Raw genomic sequence first — 22,612 nt, forward strand, 5'->3', positions numbered from 1 at the left:
AACTTACAGAAGACAATTGTATGAGAAGAGGAACACTCCCATTTAATAGAGTGTAAGGAGGTTGAACTAGGAGGCTTGCTATGAATTCTAGACCAGCCTCGTGTACCTAACAAAATTTAAAAAAGAAAGAAAAAGTGTAAAGGACTATGATATCGGAGAGTAAAAGTTAGAAACTTATAGAGCTTCTAAAAGTTTGTGCCTTATACAGTTCCCTCACCCCAAACCTATTTCAATAGTCCTTGGGAACAGGAGTGGTAACCATTAGCTCATGTTCACTTCAGGTCCGGCTGGGATTGTTTATATGTAGTGTTCTCCTATTCCTGTTGAGCTGAGTTCTGGCTCATGTATGGAGAGGCTGGCATGGATTGCAGAGGAGCTAAGTAAAAACATGGGGTCTCATTAAGGCTGGGCCAGCGTTATCAACAACATTCTGTGAATGCCAGAGCTCAACCTAAGCGTTTCTTTTTCCTAAAAGGTCCACTGGAGGCCTCACAGTCATGCGCGTTTCATGTAAATACTGTCTGCCTTCCAAACGGAAGTCAAGGTGGTAAGATCAGGCTTGCCTTCATAATTTGTGCAGGAGTCTGTGGTTTCCACATTATGTCTATGTAAGTTCACGTCACATAGAGAAATTGTTCTTAAGCTGTTTGTCTCATCTCAGAAATTGTGAAACTATTTCACAGAGTAACACATGAATGCCAGCTCTGCATAAGTACTTAATTTTCTCTTTGTTTTTCTAGTTTGTTGTCTAGGCAGGCATTTTATGCAGTTTGGGCTATGTGGTGTAATGGTGAGACTTAAACATCTCTTCCCAGTCCTCAACTCGAATGAGCACCACTTCAGGCAAATATGCCACTTTCTCCTTAGGAGCATCTTTAAATAAAATTAAAAGTAGCTACAGTCGCATCTGTTTATAACAACATGCTAAAGATACCTTATGTTTATTTTGGCTACATAAAAAATCTATGAAGATATCTAATTACAGGTGAAAAATTTTCAAAGGAAAGCAAAAATATTCTTCAGAAATCTAGGACATTTGAAGCAATCCAATCTAAGAGCAGATCATTCCCGAAGGAGCTGAGTTATCCATAGAGGTACATAACAAAACACACTATATTATTTTGCCAAAGTATCAAATTTAGGAATGCCTAGAACTATTTTATACTTTAGGAATTCCTTTGATTGTTACTGACCTATGAAACAGTAGACTAGTGTTTCTTATCCTTACCCACTAAACATTTCTGCAATAGGCCCAATTAAATTGAATCAATTAATTATATTTATTTTAACCTCAAGGTCAATCAGAAGAGATCTTTTATTGTTTAATTATAGATTTAATTACATTCAATCATTGAACTTGAAATAAAAAACCCTACAGCACTTAACTCTAATGAGACTCACAGAATTTATGCAGCTGCAATGCTGCTTAACCTGCCCATATTCCTAAACCATACTGAGATGCAGACAGGGAAGTGAGCACAGAGCGAGGCCTGTGGACAGGACACGCTCTGAATCTCAACAGTTTTCAAATCCTAGCTGCCGTGTGCTGGTTTTTATCACTTGCCAATATAAATATGTACTTGTGATATTTGTGTGTTTGTGTTTAGGAACCTGATCACTTTTTTTTTTTTTAATTTTCATGTCTTCTTTCGGACTTTGTCCTCAGAACTGATACTGAGTTTTTATTCAACATTGAAATACACAGCTAAGGGAAAGAGCAAAGATAAATGCTCTACTAAAAAATATATTGATTAATAGCATAAGTACTAAAATAACTTTTTGCTTCATAGTGGGCACATGCTTTTAAGTTATGTCTTAATAATTCTGGGGAAAGACATTGTGATGATACTTTTATATCACAGATTAAAAACAGAACTTTAAGAAATATTTGCTCATTTCAGGGATTTGCTTCTGTCTTCTGAACTCATCAATCATTCACTATGTACAGTTAGCGATGACTCTTTTCTCTCTTCCTTACTGTCTTTCATCTTTGACCATTATATTATTCATTATCATTTTGCAGGTATGGACAGAGCAGACCTAAGTTTCAATATTCCGCTCGCATTTGGGTTCAGACCAGCATGAGCATCTTCAGAGATATGACTCCCTTGCATCAGCACCAGGAGGGCACTTCAGCACAAGGACCATTTTCTTGGTATGCTTGCTATTCATTGCTCACCTTTAGCTGGTGAAGCAATAAGAGTGCTTGGTTTTCTTCGTTTCATTTGCAAGTTAATCATTAAGCCAAGATCTGTATCAAACAACTGATTGGGTCCCACTATCCCTTTGAGCTGTTTCCTGTTTGCATTACCCAGTAGTATAAATGCAAATTTCCCAGGTGTCATCTGCTGTGTCAGATGTTTAACCAGTCTGTCAAAGGTCAAAGACAAAGTATTTCCTTTCTGATGCAAATATTCTTGTTATTCTCATGTAGTAGCTTCAGGAACAAACAAAAACAGGTTTTAGTTCAACAGTCTGGCCTTTTGTAAACTGTTTTGTTATTCCATAATCAATGATTAAAGTGAAATTGGGTGAGTATACAAGGGGGAGGGGGAGGGGGGAATAATCAGATTTATTCATATTCTGATCAGCTCACTGAACTACTTCTACAAAACGTTATCTTCCCACGATATTAGATAAGAAAGGAAAGCATAAGAAATGTGAAGGAACCCGCCAATGACTGGAGACAGGATTTTCTTTATATTGTCTAATAGACTCGTTTATTATTTTAACCTGGTAAAAAGAGACTTATGATTCGTGTTGAAGAAAGAGTTATTTGTGCTTGATACATTGAAGACACTGTTCAAAAGCATTTTGTCCTTATAAAAGGATGACCCCTGTAGTAATTCTTAGGCAAGGAGGGACAAAATTCAACCAACAAAAAGCATATCTCGCCCACAGTTCCCCATGATTTCGCCACATATAGCAAAAAAATACACATCAGTAATTCATTGGAACATGCACAGAGATGAGCAGTACAGTTGTAGGCTGCTCAGGAAACAAAAGGGGTGTGGGGGGAGGAATCAGCATTACCTAAAGAAAAGTCAGGTGACTTACACCCTTTCAATCGCCTTAAAAACACCAATAAGAGGAGCAATTAAAATATAGTCCTAAATAGTACTAGCTAATGTAGATTACATAAGTATACAATATGATTCAATTAATAGTGCTCTGCCAAGCATGAGCCACCAATTCTAGTAAACAAGGCCCTGGTCCATTGCTGAGAACATATTCGCTCCCAATGTAACAAGTGACTTGGATTTCAGTACTCAATGCTAACCAGGTCAAGTGGGCGGGCGGTATTCTATAAAAGGTGGCTGTATTAAAGCAAGGAGGCCATTCCTGTTGTATGTTTTTGTGATTTTGGAGTTCTCTGTTGGGCATTTGCTTTCTCTACTTTTCCTCCCCTGAGCACTAGTTATCAAAAAAGATTTCAAGGTGCAAGTTGTACATTCTCATGGCAACAGCATCTCATCTCTTTCCAGAAGAGAGGGTTACAGTCACGTTCACAATGCTAATTCCTGTTCTCTTCAGGTGTGTTTCACATACATGTACTTCAAAACCATAGTGTTGATTAGGAAAAGAAACCTACAAACGAGAGAGCGCAATGCAATCATCCACTTCCTATTGTGCTGTGTGTCTTTCCCATCCCTTCTCCCCTTTCCCTGTAAAGAGCTGTAAAAAATTTAAGGCAGATGAGGTATATTGCTGAAGAAAAAAGTTATTTTTGGAAAAAAAAAAACTGAAAAAAAAACCTTTTATTCTGCCCTTCTACTCAAGAAAGTCTACTCAACTATAAATCTATTACTAGAAAAAGCAGGAAAGATTCCGTCTGCATGTACCATACTGTGTCTTCTATTTCTAGAATGGCTTTTTGTTAATTTAATCTTAATAGAAAAAATAAGCACCTTAAGCTATGAACAAGAAAAGAACTTCATTATTAGTGAGTCTAGAATCCAAACGGAATTAGAGAACACTCGCTCAACCTCTCACTCATTCTCACGAAGGCCAAAGCTACTGATTAGAATTGTAAAGTGCTGTACTGAGTATAAACACTTGTATACACTGCAGACACTGAAAAATAACCCTCAAGCACATTGTGTTATAGTTCCAAAAATATATTTACAGTCTATTACAAAGATTACAAATGGAAGTGTCTAGGTGACTGGATTATGCTAATTAAAACTATTTTTACAGATTATTTTTTTTCCTTAGGGACGAAAAAAACATCTTAGTGAAATTAAAATGAGTTTTTCTACTCAATCAAAAAATAAATTAAAATATCAAATAACACTGTACAGTGATTTTAAAAAGAAAAACGGGTGGGGAGGGGTTTGGGAAGCAATCCATTTAAGTTTTCTATAGCCATCTTTGGTCCTACATGTGGGAGAACACATTATGTAGCACTGAAAATACCTGTTTCTTTGTGAAGCTCTGCAAGTAAAATAGAAAAATATAGTGCATTTTCAATGTACTCAGAGCCACTACCGAGAAATGTGCATACAAAACAAGACGGTAGAAATAAAATTTACAAGTTTTACAAAGGAACATTTACAGATTTTGCTTGTTACCTGTTTGTCTGTTTGTTTGTGGCTGTCCACATTAGCAAACAACACCAATTAGGACCGATCCCTGGGATCTTTCGCTACGAAAATCATTCTAAACAGCCCAATTTTCTTTGGAAGTACAACAGTTCGGTTTGGGGTAGTTCATGATTCTTTGTAACTTTTGAAAACATTACTCAAATATGTATACATTCCTGAAATATCTATAAAGACACATTTAATTATTGCTTATGAAATTCTAACACAGTAACCAAAGAATATGGTTTAATAAATAAGTGGAAACAGAAAAGCCAGACCCTTTACTTCTTCCTTCTGTGGTTAAAGAGTTTTGATCTAAAAGAGTTTTGTGTGTTGTGTGTGTGTGTGTTGTGTGTATTTGTGTGTTCATACATAAAATACCTGCTTTACTTTGCTTCTCACTGAAGTTATGTGGTAAATTTGTCTTTGAGTGGTGAGAAGTGAACTGCCCTTTGATCTTGCTGCAGAGGAATAATAGACGACTGAATTCTTCACTTTTGTATTTGGACTGCGTTCAACAAGAGAGAATACAAAATATAGGTCAACTCCTAAATTTCTTAATGTCACAAGTCTGAAAACTCTGGATGTGCTCGGACCGGGTTTTTGCAAATGCTGGGGAACTCCGGCCTGCAGACCCAGCTTCACCAGCATCTTCCGATGAAGCCTCAGTCTTCTGTCTTATACTCATAAACCTAGAATTTGACATTTTTATTAAATTCTGTCTAGTAAATCACTCTATAAACAATGTGTTAAAAGTGCCTTATAGTATTTATGGATAATTATTGCTTTTTTCTTTCATTGAAAAGTTAGTATGTTGTCTGATTTAAAAAAAAAATCCTGCTAAAAAATATCAGAGCTCTTGGCAACTTGCAATTTTGAACTACCTGCCAATCAGCAAACAATATCAAAACATCACTGGTTCAACAGAACAAAATGGCACAGCAAGGATACCAAAGCCATGAATGACAAAGTCATATCCTCAACTATGCGCGTAATTGTGTTTTTGAGATTCTTTCAAAGGTACCCAGTGTAGTAACGTGTCATAAATTTAACACTAAAAAGGTCCAAAGCTACAAATAACTTTCTAAAACAAAGTCCTTATGCAGAATAAACACAGATGGTTCTGGAAAAGAAGAGCCTGAAATCACATATTTAAGGAAAATAGTTCATTGATTTTAACAATAAGATCATGATTTTTATTTGACAAATATATTCTTTCTTAAATTCTTTATGTACATTTTAAAAAGTCTATAAGATAAAAAGGAGGTTCGAGAGCTCAAGGTGTTGGGATGTTTTTCAGGTAGTACTTTGTTTATTGTCACTGCTGTGTTCCTGGCCACCAGCGGTGGATCCTAAATTCCCTTTTTTGTATAATCTGGTGGCACTTAGGAGTTCAAGTCTGTAGGTGCTTCTAAAATCTTCTCTTTATTGTAGGAAGGACTCAGTATATCAACTGTCTTCTAGCAGCATTCTATGCATATACTGAAGGCCAGAACAGTTCTCCTGCAGTCTGAAGCTCCACATGAGGGAGACCTGCCTGTCACACTTGGATGCCTGTTCCATGTAAATGCAGCATTTGAGCTCGCATAGTCTGGATGCTGCTCATGATCTTCTTTTGATGGCCAACCAGTGTGATCCCTAAACTCATCACATCACTGGAAAAGACAATTGCAGGCTTATTAGACATATTACAAAGAACCAATAATATCCTAGAGGTTCATTCAACTATCAATAAAGTTTTTTGTATACGTTAGGTTAAAAGATACTAACAGTATTCTTGGATACTACAGTTCTTCTCCAAAGATCATACGTTGATCTGTTTGGAAAGTCTCCTTTGAAAAAATTGTATCAACAAGTCTGTCTTTCAATTTACCATATTGTTGCTTTTTAACAAATCTGAAATTTTATATAAAAATTATTTCAGCCTTAAGATGCTATTATCAATGTAAAAGGTAATTAAATGTTGCCGGGAATACTGAAAGTTTTAAATTATTTTACTGGGAAAAAAATGGGGTGTTCCGGTAATGGAAATATTTGCTGGAACCTCGTCTAGAGCTCAGAAATCAATGTTACACAATAATGTACAGTGACTGGAACTCTGAAATTCTGAGGATGCATTCCTAGCTGCATCCTCAATCACTTTCCTTCAGTTCAACAGTAAAAATAGAACTGTTACGTCCATGTACAATGCTACAGTCGCAGTTTAAATGTGCAGTAAGCTAAACATAACTGTTTATCCTTTTGTCTTTCCAAACAGATAGGAAGGTTGATCTTAGATGTTTACAAGCAGCTGAAATGGTACAGCGATACAATACTACTGTATTGTATGCCAGGTTCTTTAGAAAGCACCGATTTACAGAAATAAGAATGAATTTGGAAATCCAGGCATAAACGTGTCAGCATTATCAGCATGGCTGTTAGAAGAAATTGGAAGGAACAGTGTGGGTATACTGAAGTTCACATGCATGCCATTTCTGGACTATGAAAGAGTATTTGGTTGCTAGGCTGTGAGTTCTTTCGGAGAGTTCTGAAGACTGTTTATTCAGTGATAAGCTAGAAAGGAAAACTTAGTTCTTCCGACTTCCATGTTCATAGAAATTTTAAAGGTGATTGCAGAACTACTCCCCAGTAAATAGGGACATGGATGATATAGTAAGTCCACTGTGCATAGCTCAGAACACTGGCAACGGAGACAAATCACATGTCAAACTCTTACGGAGTGACTGCAAAGGATATTTAAATTTTCTGACCTTTCATTTACAAAATTGACATGTGACAACTGATTTCACGAAATGGTTATTATGCCATTTAGAAAATAATTTATGTTTAAAGCACTATAGAAATATGAGCATTTTTAAAAGAAATGCCTTGTCCCTCTGATTTTGTAATCTATAGACTTTTACAATAAAGAGGATAATCTACTATATGGAAGGGGACTGTACCTAATCAATTCTTAAATACAATCTAACAAGTTGATACTTACTCAATAGTCATCCTGGCCACTGACTCCAGTGAGTTATAACCGGCTGCTGTGAAGTTATCCTTATACCTTTCCATCTTAATAGCTTGCAGCCATTCTCCAACCGAACAGAAGGCAGTGAAGTCCGGAGTGCTCTGATCCAGAAGGGGGCTTATGGGTCTAGGTAAGAAGAGAACACAGAGGCAAACATTCTCAGAAATTACCAAAGAGATGAGATCCTTGTAATACAAAAACAAACAAACCAAATTATGTGTGTGTGTTTGGGGGGGGGAGTAGAAAATGAAGCCAGATGGTTGAATTGATCTATATAATAACCCAAACCAAGTAAGTTATCCGGAAATGACAAATACCTGAATTTAAAATTTAATTAGATGCATGCGCTCACTGGGCCGTGTCTGCCAAACGCTCATAAATGCTATCAGTGAAGATTCTTGGAAGAACCACATTTGTTCTCTGGCTTTTTTTTTTTTTTTACAAGTGGCTGAGAGTAAAGGAAGTATATCTGGCATATCCTAACTTAGCCAGGCCACCACGGTGCTATTCAGAGCATTAAAAATCCTCCGTTTTGATGACATACTGGGAGTCCCATGAAGATAATAGGCCCCTGCAAGCGCAGCCCACAGCAGCAAGCTTACCTAAAAGTGAAGCTGAAAATGCCCTGTGGTGCCCTGTGCTGTAAGGGAAGGGGCTGTTCCTAATGGGCAGCTAGCATGGCATATGCTGAGTTAGTTTATAATTTCTAATTCTACTGAAGCATTTTATCAGAAAGCAACACAAAATAATAAATTAGAATATAAGAATATGCCCAAGCTAGAGCAACATGGTAAAAGCAAGGCAACAATAATCCAGGCTTGAAATCATGTACCCCAGCCTGGTCACAAAATCTAGGAAGCACAGAAGATTTTCTGAGAAAGACAACTGGTGTTATCATCAGTCCTAAGAAAATGGAAATCTAGTAACAATGCATTGATTTCTTGAAATACTAATTAAGGTAAAACATATGAAAATAAAAGCCAATAAGGCCTTGTAACATAACATTTTCGTCTGGATTTATGGTTGAACATAGACGTCAGTTTGCCTTGGGGCCAAGCTGAGGAAGCAAATGGTTTAAGCAGATATTTTAATTTTATTCAGTTCCATCTCACTAGAGATTTCTTACCTACTACAAGTCCCCAGGGGCGTTTTCAGACTACTTGGGTTTCGAATCATTTTGTCTAGAATTCCGACTATCTGTTCAAACTTTGGCCTTTCTGCCCGTTCTTTCTGCCAACAATCCAGCATTAGCTGGTGAAGTCCAGCCGGGCAGTCCATGGGCGCTGGTAAACGATAACCTTCTTCTATTGCTTTTATGACCTGATAGCCAGAAGGACATGAAAGATATTACCAACTGAGCTTCCATTACAGTGAAATGAACTGCTGGGAAGGCAAAATGATTTATCCAGATAAGAGTGAGACATATTGCTTACAAAAAAATTTTTTTTTTCTTTCCAAAACAGTCATGAATATATTGAGCACGCTATGATGGGGTCCACGAGGTGCAGGATATGATGACATTTCCTAGTTAAGTCAGCAACAGGGAACGACAATCGAGTTCACCCAGGGTGTAAGAGATGGAAATATTTTTAATGCCACCCCAGAGGTTTTCGAAGAGAACATGTTATGGAACGCTCTCAGCTGAATATAGCTGTAAGAATACACATGTGCATCGAAGTAGAAGATAATGAAAGTGGAAAAAGAAATTGAGTTACTGAAAGGAAGCTAAAGAGTTCCCTTTTTTGAGGAGAGCAGGAGACACTGTTAGAACAAGAGATTATATCATGTAAATGTGCCGTGTCAGGACATACTATCAAACACACTAGCCTTTTAACAACTGTGTAGGTTACTCTCCTTAGTAATGAGAAGCAGGAGTTTGTTGGACACAGTTTGCTCTGGTCCCTGCAAGGCGGTTGGACTCCTTCCTGCCTCCACATTCACCTACCTGACAGCAGAAGGTGGAAAGTAATGAGCATAGAGAAAGCTTTATAGTGGAAAACTGAGAAGAGCTTTTAGTCAAGGCTTAATGATTCACTGTGCTGGTTTAATTTTTTTTTACCATGGACAATTTATGTATAAAAACATCCAGGGGAATTATTGCATTAAGTTTGAATATTAATTAAAAACATAAAATAGGTTTGCATTTCTGTAAAGATATTAGAGAGCTTAAGTTTCTTATTGCCAAGGTCCTTAGATATATGGAAAGGAAAAAACAATCTTAAAATCTAAAGTTATTAATAATTTGAATAACATGGGGAAGATAATAGGAAGGGAAGCAATACCAATAAGGGCTTTAAAAATAATAATATTACTCAAGGAAAAATACAGGACCTTGACACTGGCTAACAGGACAGCATAAACACTTAAGAAAATCTATGGATGTAAAGCTGCATGTCTATAGATTGTCTTTAGGGATTATGTTGGTTTAGTAAATTAGTAGTTGCAGGTTCTCCTCCAATAACCATAACTTATTTTTGCAAGAGAGACCACTCTATTAAATTAGAACAAATCAAAATGCAGAGTCATACAGCCTAGTCACAAAGGATACATCGATAAAACACTCCCATAGCTAACGCTCAGGGAACATTGCAGGAGAGGGGTAAGAAAGGCTGGAAAAGACAGAGGATCAGGGAGTTGCTGTGAGACTGTCTCTCCCAGAAATGTAGTACTCACACATATAAAGTCTTTCCAACATTACTTCTCAATCAGAACTGAATAAGTAAAACACCAATGAACATGCCATAGTAGATGGGCAAAAGCATATGAGTCCGCAAACCTACACAAAGAACTATAGGCAAGTCAGGGATGCTAAGAGTGGAAAAGGACGCTTTCTTCAGAAAAGAGCACATCAATTGTTTGTCCACTACCAAAGTGTCGGCCCTGAAAAAATATATACAAGTATTGAGGAATATATGTGTATGTAATAACAACTGATAAAAAGAAGCCATGGATTTAAAAGAGAGAGTGGAGATGTATACAGAGGGTTTGGAAGAAGAAAAGAAAAGGATAAATGCTGTAAATATATTACAATCCCCAAATAAAATTTAAAATGTAAGAAAAATGAGTTTCTGGAAAAGTGACCTTTAGCTTTTTTTTTAAGAAAATAATCAAGCAAAGCACTGACTTTATAAATACTAATTAACTATTTAGGGACACTTGTCCACACGATGTATGCAATCTTTAAGACATAGGTCACTAATACAAATGGAAATTAGTAAAAATAATTGATGTATCTAGAAACAATACTTTTAGGAGAAAAATCTATTATTGATGAAAAAACAAAGATGAATCCATTTTGTCATTTAAGAGAAATATGCATGAGTCTATTATAAGGTAAATAGATAAACTTAATAAGTCAAATTTTAAAAAGTGTTAATTAAAATTTTCTAGTACCAAATCTTTTCAAATTGCAGAGCTGTTTGCATTTCAATGGTTTACTACAAATATCTGGCCGCAGTTTTCATGTGTATATCACAATCTATTAGTTTAAAATTGAACATATCACGTCCCCCTCAGTCTTTTCCTGTTGTATCCAATGGCATTTTGAGTTGTCCCAGTCAGAAAGCTGAGCATGGCGCTCTAATTTCTTCACTTTGCACAGACAATTAGTTAACACATTTTCACGGTTCTAAGTCCCGAAACAGCATATGTTAAGTACTAAGAAAATAACTGCTCACTTCCTGTAGTATACGATTATATTAACAGAGTTAAGTCTTCACAAAGTCTTATTTGTTTCTGAGAATGCTGTTAGGTTTTGAACAACAATAAGGGGAAAACATTATTAACCAGTGATTATGAGCACACAAAGGCTATATGAGAGTTGATGATCCCAATACCTAAGTACATATCACTGAAAACATTCCTCAATAGTACATCTCTATCATGCTATTTATCCCACAGGCAAGCACACAGAAATCGTATCTCTACACAGATTGCACCTATGTGTATATATAGCAAACATATGTACATATACACATAGAATCATATTTTAAAGTTTTATTTCTTTTTTTATTTTAGGCATATGGGTGTTATGCCTGCATGTACGTATGAGTAACATGTGTATGCCTAATACCCACAAGGACAAAAAAGGTTGTTGGATCCCCTGGAACCAAAGATATAGAGAGTTGTGAGAAATATGTACTTGGAATTGAACCCAGGTCCTCTTTAAGAGCAGGAAGTGCAATTAGTGACTGGGCTCTAACAAAATGTTATCTAACATTCAAGTAACAATGTTGTTCTTGGATTCGACTGTTGTGTGGAAAAGACTTTAGAGAAAAGTAAACTTACTTTTGGAAATCTCGGCTAAGTGATTTAAATAATGGCAAAGCTCGTGAAATGTAAATAACTTCCAAAGTTTTATGCACTAAAATGATAATGTAATAAATACTTGCGAAGATATTTTTCCCACTGGAAAGAGTGACTTCCCATATGGCTGAGGTTGCATATACAGAACACATATAATATTTTTCTAATTTGAAAAAATGTCACTTCAATATCTATATCTATAGCATGATGTCAGTTCTCATCATTTCCTCCACTTCCTAATTAGTCTCCCCATATGCACTTCTTTAGGTTGCCTCAGAGGAATAATGTAGGAAGAATTATCCTTATGTTCAAAAATCATCTTTTAAAAGAAAATTCTTTTCATGATCCTTCTGGTACCCAACTGTTCAACAGGGCTCCAAACTTTCACGATGCCTTCTAGGATTCTCGAGCTTAGGATCCCATGTACGTTTAGAAGTTTGTGCCAAGGAAGCAAGTACCATTAAATTCCTTACAGGAAGGAAAGCGTTAATGAACTTTTGTATGTATTCCATTGCACTCTAGAAACTTACAAATTCTAACGTGGCACTAGAGAAAATTAGTGACCTCAGGAGGAAACAGAGCAGCTTTGAATGTTTAAAGACATAGTGGGCTATGTATCCAGAACAGTGGTAGCAGAACACAAAACTTCAATACGTCCTAGCATGAGACCTCATTTGGGACCCGGAAGTTCCCATTGACAATGCTGGCCACTACTCTTGGAGTACCAGAGGCTCTCTCTGGGAATGCCTCTCCATTTAGGGCACCTTGGCAGGATTCAAGTTTTATCTTTTGGCAATGAGACAAAATCATGTGCCTTGTTGATACTGATGTTCTGCATTCTGAAGTTTTTATTTCATTAGCTTACCAGTTAAAGACACAGCTAACAATTATAGTGAATATATATCAATTTCCACTAAATGATTTATATGGAGTTTTTATTGTTAAAGAAACCATCTTAAGCAAATACCATTATTGTACTGACTTTAGAAGAAAAGAATTTGCAGAACATAAACTGTTCAAATCCCATAGTTGTTAGGGAAGACAGAATTGGATGTAGGTGATCTGATCGGAGTCCACGGAGCTATAAAATATTTTACATGTCCAGTGGGAAGACTAAGAGTGTTTTTCCCCATGAATATATTTGTGGAAAGAAGGAAGCATATGGATTAAGTGGCCTATGAGTTCTGTGAATTTACTGAAAACATACTTCCTGAAACTCCCAGAAGCCTGTTGGGTTTGCATGCACACATCTGCCCTCACTCCTCAAACAGTGATGACCTCTTTGGTGTACACTACCGATACTACTCATATATAAAATTCACACTGCGGTGTCCCTTATTACTACAGTATGACCATCAGAGTTAAGAGAAGAAATAACATAGGCCTGTTGGTGACAGGTCAATGTTAACTCAAAATAGGGTACAGCATGACCTAAGAAGGTGAAAAAGGACAAGATCTCCTGAGTAAACTTGGAGCATGGAAGTCAGGGAGAAGGGTGGAAGGGGAGAGGGGAGGAGGAAAGGAGAGTGCAGAAAAATGTATAGTATACTCCCATCCAAACAATTAAAATGAGAAGGATTTAAAAAGTAATAATAAAAAGTACTATAGAGTAATATTAAAATTTCATCAGTTGAAAACAAATATTTCATTTTGACCAACCAAGAATAAGTCCAGTTAAAAGATAGCTTCTATGAAGACCAAGAGAATGATTTCAAACTTTGCAATTTTCCTTATATCACCTCTAAACACATGAGTTTTCTTTGAAAGGCCATTAAATAAAACTGCTGAATAACTACATACTTTCTGAAAAATGAAAGTTGGAAATGTACTGGGAAAGCTTAATCTTTTGGTTTCATTAACACATGTTAACTTGCTTCCATTGTATTGAAATTCCAGAAAATTACAGGTATCTAAAAATAAAAATATGGTTATTGAAATGCTTATGAAGTGTTAAACCGCTCGACTATGTTTAGCCACGTATGCACCTATTTTCTTGACCCCTATTGTTTTCCTTCTCTGGCCAGAGTAAAGGCAAGCATCAGACAGCTACCAGAACCACTGACTACTTTGCTGCCCTTCCCATTTCCATTTCTGTATTGTGTGTCGTTCTTGGTGTTTGATCCCAAAAGTCAATGACATTTGGGGGTGACTTGACTCAGGGCGTGGTTTTCCCTGAGTACTTGACCAGATAAAACTGAGGAAAGCACCACACGCACCCTCTTGGGGTATATGTAACTCAGTAGTAGGGCAATTGAATGAATGATAAAAGTAGATTAGAACAAGCATTTCTGGAAATGCAAGATATTCCTGTACACAGAGAAGCCCCACATGTAGCGGGGAATACACAGATCTATCCATTGACTAAAAATTTTGGTCAGATTCCAGAAGAGAACCTTTTCTCTTAAAAAAAAATATTTCAATATTGAAAATCAAGCATAATTGCTTAAATAATAAATCAGTGCTTAACTGTAAAACAAAGAATGCTCCTATAAGAATATTACCACTAATTTATCTTTATAAATTCATTATGCGGATAATCTTCTGTACTATGAAAACCCATGCTCAAATTCAATTCGGACCTTCAAGGTGTAAAAGATCAAATGCTGGAGCTAAACACTGAAGTCAAAACTAAACTCACTGAGTTATGATGCTATTTGATCCACAAAAATATTTTTTGTTATAACAATTCTTTACTCATGATGTTTATTTTAAAGAAAAACAAAAAGTAAGGTAATTTCTAAACTTAAAATTGAATTTTTTTTCCATCCCAACCATTTCTGCTATTTTTGGAAGATAAGTAAACTTTGAGTTTAAGTCATCTCATATTCCTGTCAATCCCTTTATGTTTGAAACTACTATGAAAGGAAACTGCCAAAAGAGATGAAACTCTATGGAGTGTCTGGGGATGTAAATATTCCCTTTCTCTGCCCCAAGGATTTGCTTGCCACATTTTGACAGTCCATGAAATCTTTGACACTGAAACCTGTCAAATAATAGCAACTCTACCCCTGCCAAAAGGAAGCATCATTTAGATTTTTATCTCTGAAACACTTCAAACAAAACAAAAACAGGAAAAAGCTTATCGCTCAATTCAAAATACCAAACACTATAAATGATTAAAAGCCTCCATCTTCCCGGGCATACATCCTTCAGTTAATGCAGGGATCTGAAGCACCACAAGCAACCCCGTGGACAGCATGCGACTTTAAAAGCCACAGGAACTTGTTACAGGTGACTGATGTAATGAAAACACCTGAATTTTGGCTGTAGCTGATTCTTCATCTTGTCCTTGTCTTTATCACCTTAATAAATACAGGTCTACTTCATTTGTTGGTGGCATTCTTTTCCTAAGTGGCACAAGAGACATTCTTGCTTTGCTGCAGTGCTTTTACTCAACTCTCTAAGAACTTCCCTTGGTACCATTATCATCAATAAGGAGGAAATATCATTTTTATATCCCATTGTTCCAATAGAATTACAATATAAAATGAGAAAGTAATTATTCTAAATAAAAATATCAAAATAAAACCAAGAAAATCTCAAATTCATAATATATTATTATCATCATTAACATTAATAATGGTGGTAAGCTAGGACACTATTTTTAAAAATTTATAATCTATTTCTATAAATTTATAGACATGTAGCCCTAACGAGCCACCAGCTATGTTTGCTAGAAGTGGATGTGGACGTGTGAGTCTTATTTGTACAATGAGTCACCTACATCTTGATTCGACATGTCCCAATAAGGTCGTTCTCCGTAAGACATTACTTCCCACATGACAATCCCATAGCTCCACACATCACTGGCTGAGGTGAATTTCCGGTATTGAATGGCTTCAGGTGCAGTCCACCTTACCGGAATTTTTCCTCCCTGTTATAAAGAGAGGTTGACACTTTAAATATGCACAGTATATGCATTAGAAGCACACCATAGCTATGTTAAGTATTTCCACATGAGCTGACAGCCCAGCTGCATCGGGTCTGTGAACCTTGAACTTCTCTGTACTCAAAGTTACCAATCTTTCTATTAGGCTCTCATTATGTGCTCATTTCTAAGGCAACTGTACTTAATGGACCTTGCGTGGTGTCACGGCAAGGGTCTAATGAATAGATAATGATGAATTAGACTAGGCTGCCAGTAAACTCAAGTGAAATATGGGGTATTCAAGAAAATTTTCACATAAGCCTTCCTGTCTGATATCATAGAAGTTATGAGTTAGCATACTCATTCTTTTGGAACTTTTATTAAATATCGTTATATCTGCTGTTGTGATAACAGGCTAGTAACTAGATATTGCTGAATTTAACTATATAATATTTATATAGTTTAAGTCCAGTGCTGTCAAACACCAGTGTAAGATGTGATGCTATCATTATTCTTTTCTGGGTTTATGTGGAGCTTGCAATGATCATACCAAATCCCTCAGAGGAAAAACAATAAAAGCTGAGGCCAATTGGCATGTCCCCTGATATTTAGTTTTACATTAAGTCCTTCTTGCTTGCTTGGGCTATCTTAATTACTAGAAGTGCAATAATAGATGTTTTCTTACAGTTGTTGTATAGACAGCTTCGGGATCATCCTCTATAACCCGGGACAGGCCAAAATCTGACACTTTACAAACAAGATTGCTGTTGACAAGAATGTTGCGAGCTGCAAGGTCCCTGTGAACATATCCCATATCGGCCAGATATCTCATTCCAGCCGCGATTCCTCTCAGCATTCCTACTAACTGAATGACTGTGAACTGCCCATCATGTTTCTGCAGGAAGACAAAATAAAAAGTCCTTTAACAGGAACAAAATCACCAGAAAAAAAAAAGTATGCATGTTTGCAATTTACCATCATATAATAGGAAGTCTTAGTTAATTTACTGTGTAATATGGATAATGAGTGGAGAAAATAGCAGATGTTGGTTAAGATAATAGTCAACAATTTGATAGACTCACGGTGACACCTAGTTATTTCTATACATTTGTTATTTTCATGAAAACTGACTATAATTGGCTATAATAATTATCCACTTGAGTTCCTTGCTCGTGCTCTCTCTCCTTCTGCTCCTGATTTGAACCTTGAGATTTCTGTCCGGTGCTCCAATGTGGGTCTCTGCCTCTGTCTCCTTTCATCGCCTGATGAAGGTTAATATTCAGGGGGATGCCTATATGTTTTTCTTTGGGTTCTCCTTCTTATTTAGCTTCTCTAGGATCACTAATTATAGGCTCAATGTCCTTTATTTATGGGTAGAAACCAAATATGAGTGAGTACATCCCATGTTCCTGGTCTGAAAAAGCCTGGGATAAAACCGGACTTGCTGAACATAGCGGACAATGAGGACTACTGAGAACTCAAGAACAATGGCAACGGGTTTTTGATCCTACTGCACGTACTGGCTTTGTGGGAGCCTAGGCAGTTTGGATGCTCACCTTACTAGACCTGGATGGAGGTGGGTGGTCCTTGGACTTCCCACAGGGCAGGGAACCCTGATTGCTCTTTGGGGTGACAAGGGAGGGGGACTTGATTGTGGGAGGGGGAGGGAAATGGGAGGCGGTGGTGGGGGAGAGACAGAAATCTTTAATAAATAAATAAATTAATTAATAAATTAATATAATAATAAAAAATTATCCACTTGATTATTTGCAAAAATCTCAGCCAAGGCTGGGAGACAGAATGAACTCAAAAATAAAAACAAAAAATAAACCCTGATAGGTTAAGTGTTCCCTACATGCCAAAACATGCAAATAAAGAATCTAAGAATTCACAAAGCAAGGGATGCACATGCATTGTGTATTCTCTAAGTAGAAAATAAAACAAAACAAAAAACTGGTCAAATTGTGAATTAAAATAATGAAAAAAATTAGGAAAGAAAATGATTAGTAGTGGCTGATTTTACTTTCTTTCATCACTTTGGTTGTTGCTGGTGGACACACAACTCTGAACAGCTACCCCACAACAGTGTATGAGCTTGCAGTGTCCAGAGACCTTCCCAACCAAACTGGATACCATTAAGTTCTAAACGGATACAGACTTACTATGTGGAGGATGTAGGTTTGAAAATGTGGGTTTCCCCAGTGATACTTCAGAAAACCGGATACTGTACATATCATGGTAACATGTCAATTAGGATCCTTCTAATTTCTCTCCTCTGGGTGGTGTGTGTGTGTGTGTGTGTGTGTGTGTGTGTATACACACATTCTAATAATACAGCTTTGGAATATCCTCTATACTTCAAGTAACAATATTAACAAGTCATTTTATTAAATATTCTAATTTAGCCCAGTCTAGTGTTGTTATTTTTCAAAGATAATTTTCTAATTTCACACACACATTTACACATCGTACTTCACGACAAAGTTCACCAACTTGCACCCCTCTCAAGCCCATCTCTAGGTGCATGGGAGAATGATGGGCTAACTCACCCTGAGAAATGCATCCAGGGCTCCATTTTCCATGAACTCGATCACAATCATGACAGGCTTCCCTAATAATAAAACAAAGAAAAGGAGAAAATGGTATTTCACAACCTATGACCTACATTTACGAATCTCTCATTCTTCCAAGCACACCCCAAAACAAAACAAAACAATAGAACAACAACAAAAAAAAACCCCAAAAGATAAAACCAAACAACAACAAAAAGTCACAGTCCTCTTCGGAGACGCTGATGGGGTCAGAAGGGAGTGTTTCTAGTCGCTGGGCTAAGCTCGGACAGACATGAAATGTGAATGTGTTCACAATGCATGAAGCCACAGACACACCCTGCCCTTTGCATTGCTAGCTTGTGAGCAACAAAAATAAAAGAAGTAAACAAGAACGTGAAACGATATAAAATGTAGAGGAGCCGCATCACTTTTTATGGCCTTTGAAGATAAATACAAACATCAATCAGTCATCCTAGCCCTGAGATTCATTCTTCAAATCTATCCCATGTTTACTTTGATGATATTCTGCTGTAGCAGCAAAAGTAATTGCTCTTTATTAGTATACACCAATAAAAATCAGTTAGAACTGCAACATGCTCACAATCTGATATTTAATCACATGTCCAAGGTCACTAATTTCCAGCGCATCCTATATAATAAATGAAGTGCATCACTGGTGTCTACCTCTTGTAACAACCCCTTCCAAATGGACGACATTTGGGTGATCAAACTGCCCCATGATGCTGGCTTCGCATAAAAAGTCCCTTCTTTGTTTTTCTGTGTAACCAGCTTTCAGGGTTTTAATGGCCACGGCAACATCTCTTTTCCCTGGAAGTTTCAAACGACCACTGCAAACTTCTCCAAATTCTCCTGAAGTAAAAAGAACAAGCAGGCATGTTTTAATTGCGGAAATGGTTCATGCTTTCAAAGACAATGGATTAAAATATTTAAAATAAGTTTATTCAAATTGATGGGGAATTGTTATTGTCCACATGCAATGAAACAGCTTATGAAATGAAGGGAGAAACAAAATTAAAATTAGAGACACACTTTTGTTCAGTCACAGTAGTTAAGCTTCACTAAGTGTGTGTTCCATAGGCTGTCACTTCACAGGCTAACAAACTGCCTTTCAGAGTCAATCTAGGTCCTAAATATCTACTCTCTAAAACATCAGGGCACACTACCAAATTGCAACCACTGCTATTGCTTTTAAAAGCTAAGGAACAATACCTATTAGAGATTTTTAAAATATGTAATTTATACGCATTACACTTCCTATATATAAGCACCTTGGGGTGAAAAAAAATTAAACTTTATAGCGTTGCACTTAATGAATTTATGTACCATTTTCTACATACATGTAAAGGGTACAATGGTAAATGGCTACAAATAAAAGAGAAAAAAGGCAGTTTTAAAGATAGGAATGCATATTCCATCAAGACTCAAGAGAGTTCTGATGTTTAAAATTCTAAGCTATTCTCGTCAAACAGCAGGAGTGACTAAGAAGTAGCTCATAGCACAGCATCTTAAGAACGCAGTTGAAAACATATATACTCAGACTCTACAGCATGTTCCCTTTCCATTTCTGTTTTAAGGTTTCATAAACAAGTATAGCCTCATTGCTTCCAATCGCTCAGGTAAATGTAAGCATTCTACACTTGAAGTATAATTATTTGGCTGTCATTATGATCTATGACTTTCGATCTTGGCTAAAGAGAACAGCTGAATAAGGAAGCCACAACAGCCTTACCTGCACCAATCACACGCTCAATTTTAATACAGGAGGCATCTAGCTCCTTGGCGAATTGATGGACAGCTCTATTTGGGTCCTCATAGGTTTCAGGGTCAATGTAGGTTTTGGTGCCTGGAAATTTAACTGTAATGATGTAAGAAAGCATGACTGTGATGAAGCAAAGCACTTATTGTGCAGTCAGCCCCGGACTGTCATTATGCAGAGTGCTCCTTGGAACAGTGACCTTGCTTCCACATCACCTCATTCACAGCAGTTTTAACAGACTACTCCCGTCTGCTGGCGTCTAGGTATTATCTGCAAGCTTCTATAGGTAGCATAGGATCCAACTCATAGGTTACTAACTGAATTGCTTTTCCAGTAAATCAACCAAAGGCATCCACCGAAATTTCTGACGTGCCTGTGCCTATCGGATCAGAGATTTGATTAAATTCAGAGAGCCATCGTAGCCCACTTCAAGCCATACTGAGAGTTGGAATGGGCTTGAAAACACATCGATAAACCTATCCATCCATCAATCCATCCATCAAATTAATACACCGGGGAAATAAGACATTTCATGTACAGATAGACCACTACGCTGACAGCAATATTAAAAAACATTTAGACATATTACTTCTTCTTTGATTTATTTTTAAAGACCAACCACTGTTGACATATACATAAAATTAGTACAAGATATGAGGGGCTGCTATCACAAAATCAAAGAGAAATATTCAAAAGACATAGTTTAATATTCACCTTGAGGGTAATAGAAGCTGGATATACAAAGTGCAGAGTAAATTAGAAAATTTACAATATTCCTGGGATCTGTTACCAAGTATGACAGTGATTTGAAAGAGAAATGATTTATATGAACTTTTCATTATAAGGCTTTGGAAGATCTTAGCTAATACGAAGAGGTAGCCAGTATGCCTCACAAAAGGTAGTCAAAATTCAAACAACATAGTATCATCTTAAAAGTTAAAATCTTTCAATGCACCTAGAAGCATGCAGGTAACAGATAATGTTAAGTCAACTTTATATCAAATTCAGTTACAATAAAGTATTCCAAATCTACTCATTTGGTTCAAGACAAAGATAGGTAGGCATATTTGGTTATATTAATGTAATGAAGAAAATTACACTATATCCTTAAAAAGTCTTTATTATTTTTTTTAACAAAGCCACCAAACAATCTTTCCATTGAATCTTTCTACTCTCAGAACAACGTCTTTATATAATACACTGCAGCCTAACTGTGCTTATGTCATAACATTAGATCAAGATCAGATTCAAAAAATGAACATATAACAACGAAATAAGCGGTATGTAGAAAGGGAAATTGGGGTTTAAAAATCTTGATTTATTCTGCTGTAGTTGCTTGTTTATCCAAAATTGATTGTCTTAAACAATTATTGTTGCAGTTTATAAAACTGACAGATGCTCATTTGTTACTAAAGCTGAACATGAAAAAAAAACACAAGAAGAAAAGAGAGAGAGGGGATAGAAAGAGAAAAAAGAGTAGTACAGGGAAGAGGGGAAAAGAGAGAGAGAGAAGGGAAGAAAACAATAGGTTAACCTCCTAGGTTGTCAGGCAAGTGGAGAAAGAGCCATCTTCTCCCTTTTTATTCTCTCTCTCTTTCATTTTTTGTTTGTTTTTGTTTTTGATAAGGAAACTATATGGGAAGTAGCCTTCTGCACCATCTCAACCGGTCTCTGACGGTTCTTTATTCAAGCTGTCATAAAACATTTTGACAGGCCAAAGCTGTTTTGGCATAAGAACATGAAATACTACCCAGCTTGGATCCTAAGACATTGTTAGAAGAAATGGTAGGAGGAAACAAAATGTAAATGGGAACTGCTTCACTAAACTCCTCCATTGTATTTCTATCTTAAAATGTGTGACTTCGGACCCTGGGGAGCCAGGGCACCTGCTAGAAATGAATATATTAAATATCCTGTTAAAATCAGGGACAGTTAAGTGGTTGCTTCCAAGTTCCTGTAAAAATCAAATCTGGTGTTCTCTGCACCTGCGAAGACTGCCCATGTGCTAAGGGAGTAAAAGGACAGCAGTGGGTAAACAGCTAAGTCTTTTAGATAAAGCCATAAAGTGAGATCCAGTGCCTGGCTCAAATGGAATGATAAGATACCAAAGGAAAAAGAATGTCAAAACTACACAGTGTTCAATAGGACAGAGCAGTTAAGCACACTTTACTATTTCATTTTTCATTTAAAAGAATATGGTCTAAATTAAAGGAAAATTTTGCATAATTTCTGAACATTCCAGTCTATTGCTTTGTCCAGTCTGAGAGTGTGTTTGTATGTGTGAATGTGTGTTTGTGTATGTGTTCTGATATATCATTTACATTTCTCATTAATGATAAATGTCTTAAGACCCCTACAGATATTTTGCCAGAAATGGAATCTGTTTATAGACAACAAGTTCATCTTGTCTACATAAACAAGTAAGACATTCAATTCTGAATGCTTCTGATTAAATACTGGATGCAAAATGTGGAAAAGGTGAATGGCTTCAAAATATTAAAACAGAATGGTCAC

The 22,612-nt window shown here is 36.6% G+C and overlaps 1 protein-coding gene across 5 annotated transcripts in view; it reads right to left on the reverse strand.

Moving 5' to 3' along the window:
- Positions 1 to 2,719: 2,719 nt before the first annotated feature.
- Positions 2,720 to 22,612, reverse strand: part of Epha7 (EPH receptor A7) — a 159,865-nt gene continuing 139,972 nt past the window's right edge. For 2 of the 5 annotated variants that reach the window (XM_041667415.1, XM_041667413.1), the window contains exons 10-17: positions 20,072 to 20,185; positions 19,006 to 19,191; positions 18,319 to 18,380; positions 16,455 to 16,664; positions 15,626 to 15,775; positions 8,723 to 8,916; positions 7,567 to 7,722; positions 2,720 to 6,238 (exon numbers count right to left, since the gene is read on the reverse strand). In XM_041667415.1, coding sequence (XP_041523349.1) covers positions 6,124 to 6,238; positions 7,567 to 7,722; positions 8,723 to 8,916; positions 15,626 to 15,775; positions 16,455 to 16,664; positions 18,319 to 18,380; positions 19,006 to 19,191; positions 20,072 to 20,185 — 1,187 coding nt within the window. In that variant the 3' untranslated portion in view covers positions 2,720 to 6,123. Of the gene's footprint in view, positions 6,239 to 7,566; positions 7,723 to 8,722; positions 8,917 to 15,625; positions 15,776 to 16,454; positions 16,665 to 18,318; positions 18,381 to 19,005; positions 19,192 to 20,071; positions 20,198 to 20,716; positions 21,514 to 22,612 lie in introns of those variants that run through there. The other 3 variants (XM_041667414.1, XM_041667412.1, XM_041667416.1) reach the window with 2 other exon arrangements.

The sequence above is a fragment of the Microtus oregoni genome, unplaced genomic scaffold (assembly GCF_018167655.1).
Source record: "Microtus oregoni isolate MIOR12 unplaced genomic scaffold, Mior012 000017F_ref0000208, whole genome shotgun sequence".
Taxonomy (NCBI): Eukaryota; Metazoa; Chordata; class Mammalia; order Rodentia; family Cricetidae; genus Microtus; species Microtus oregoni.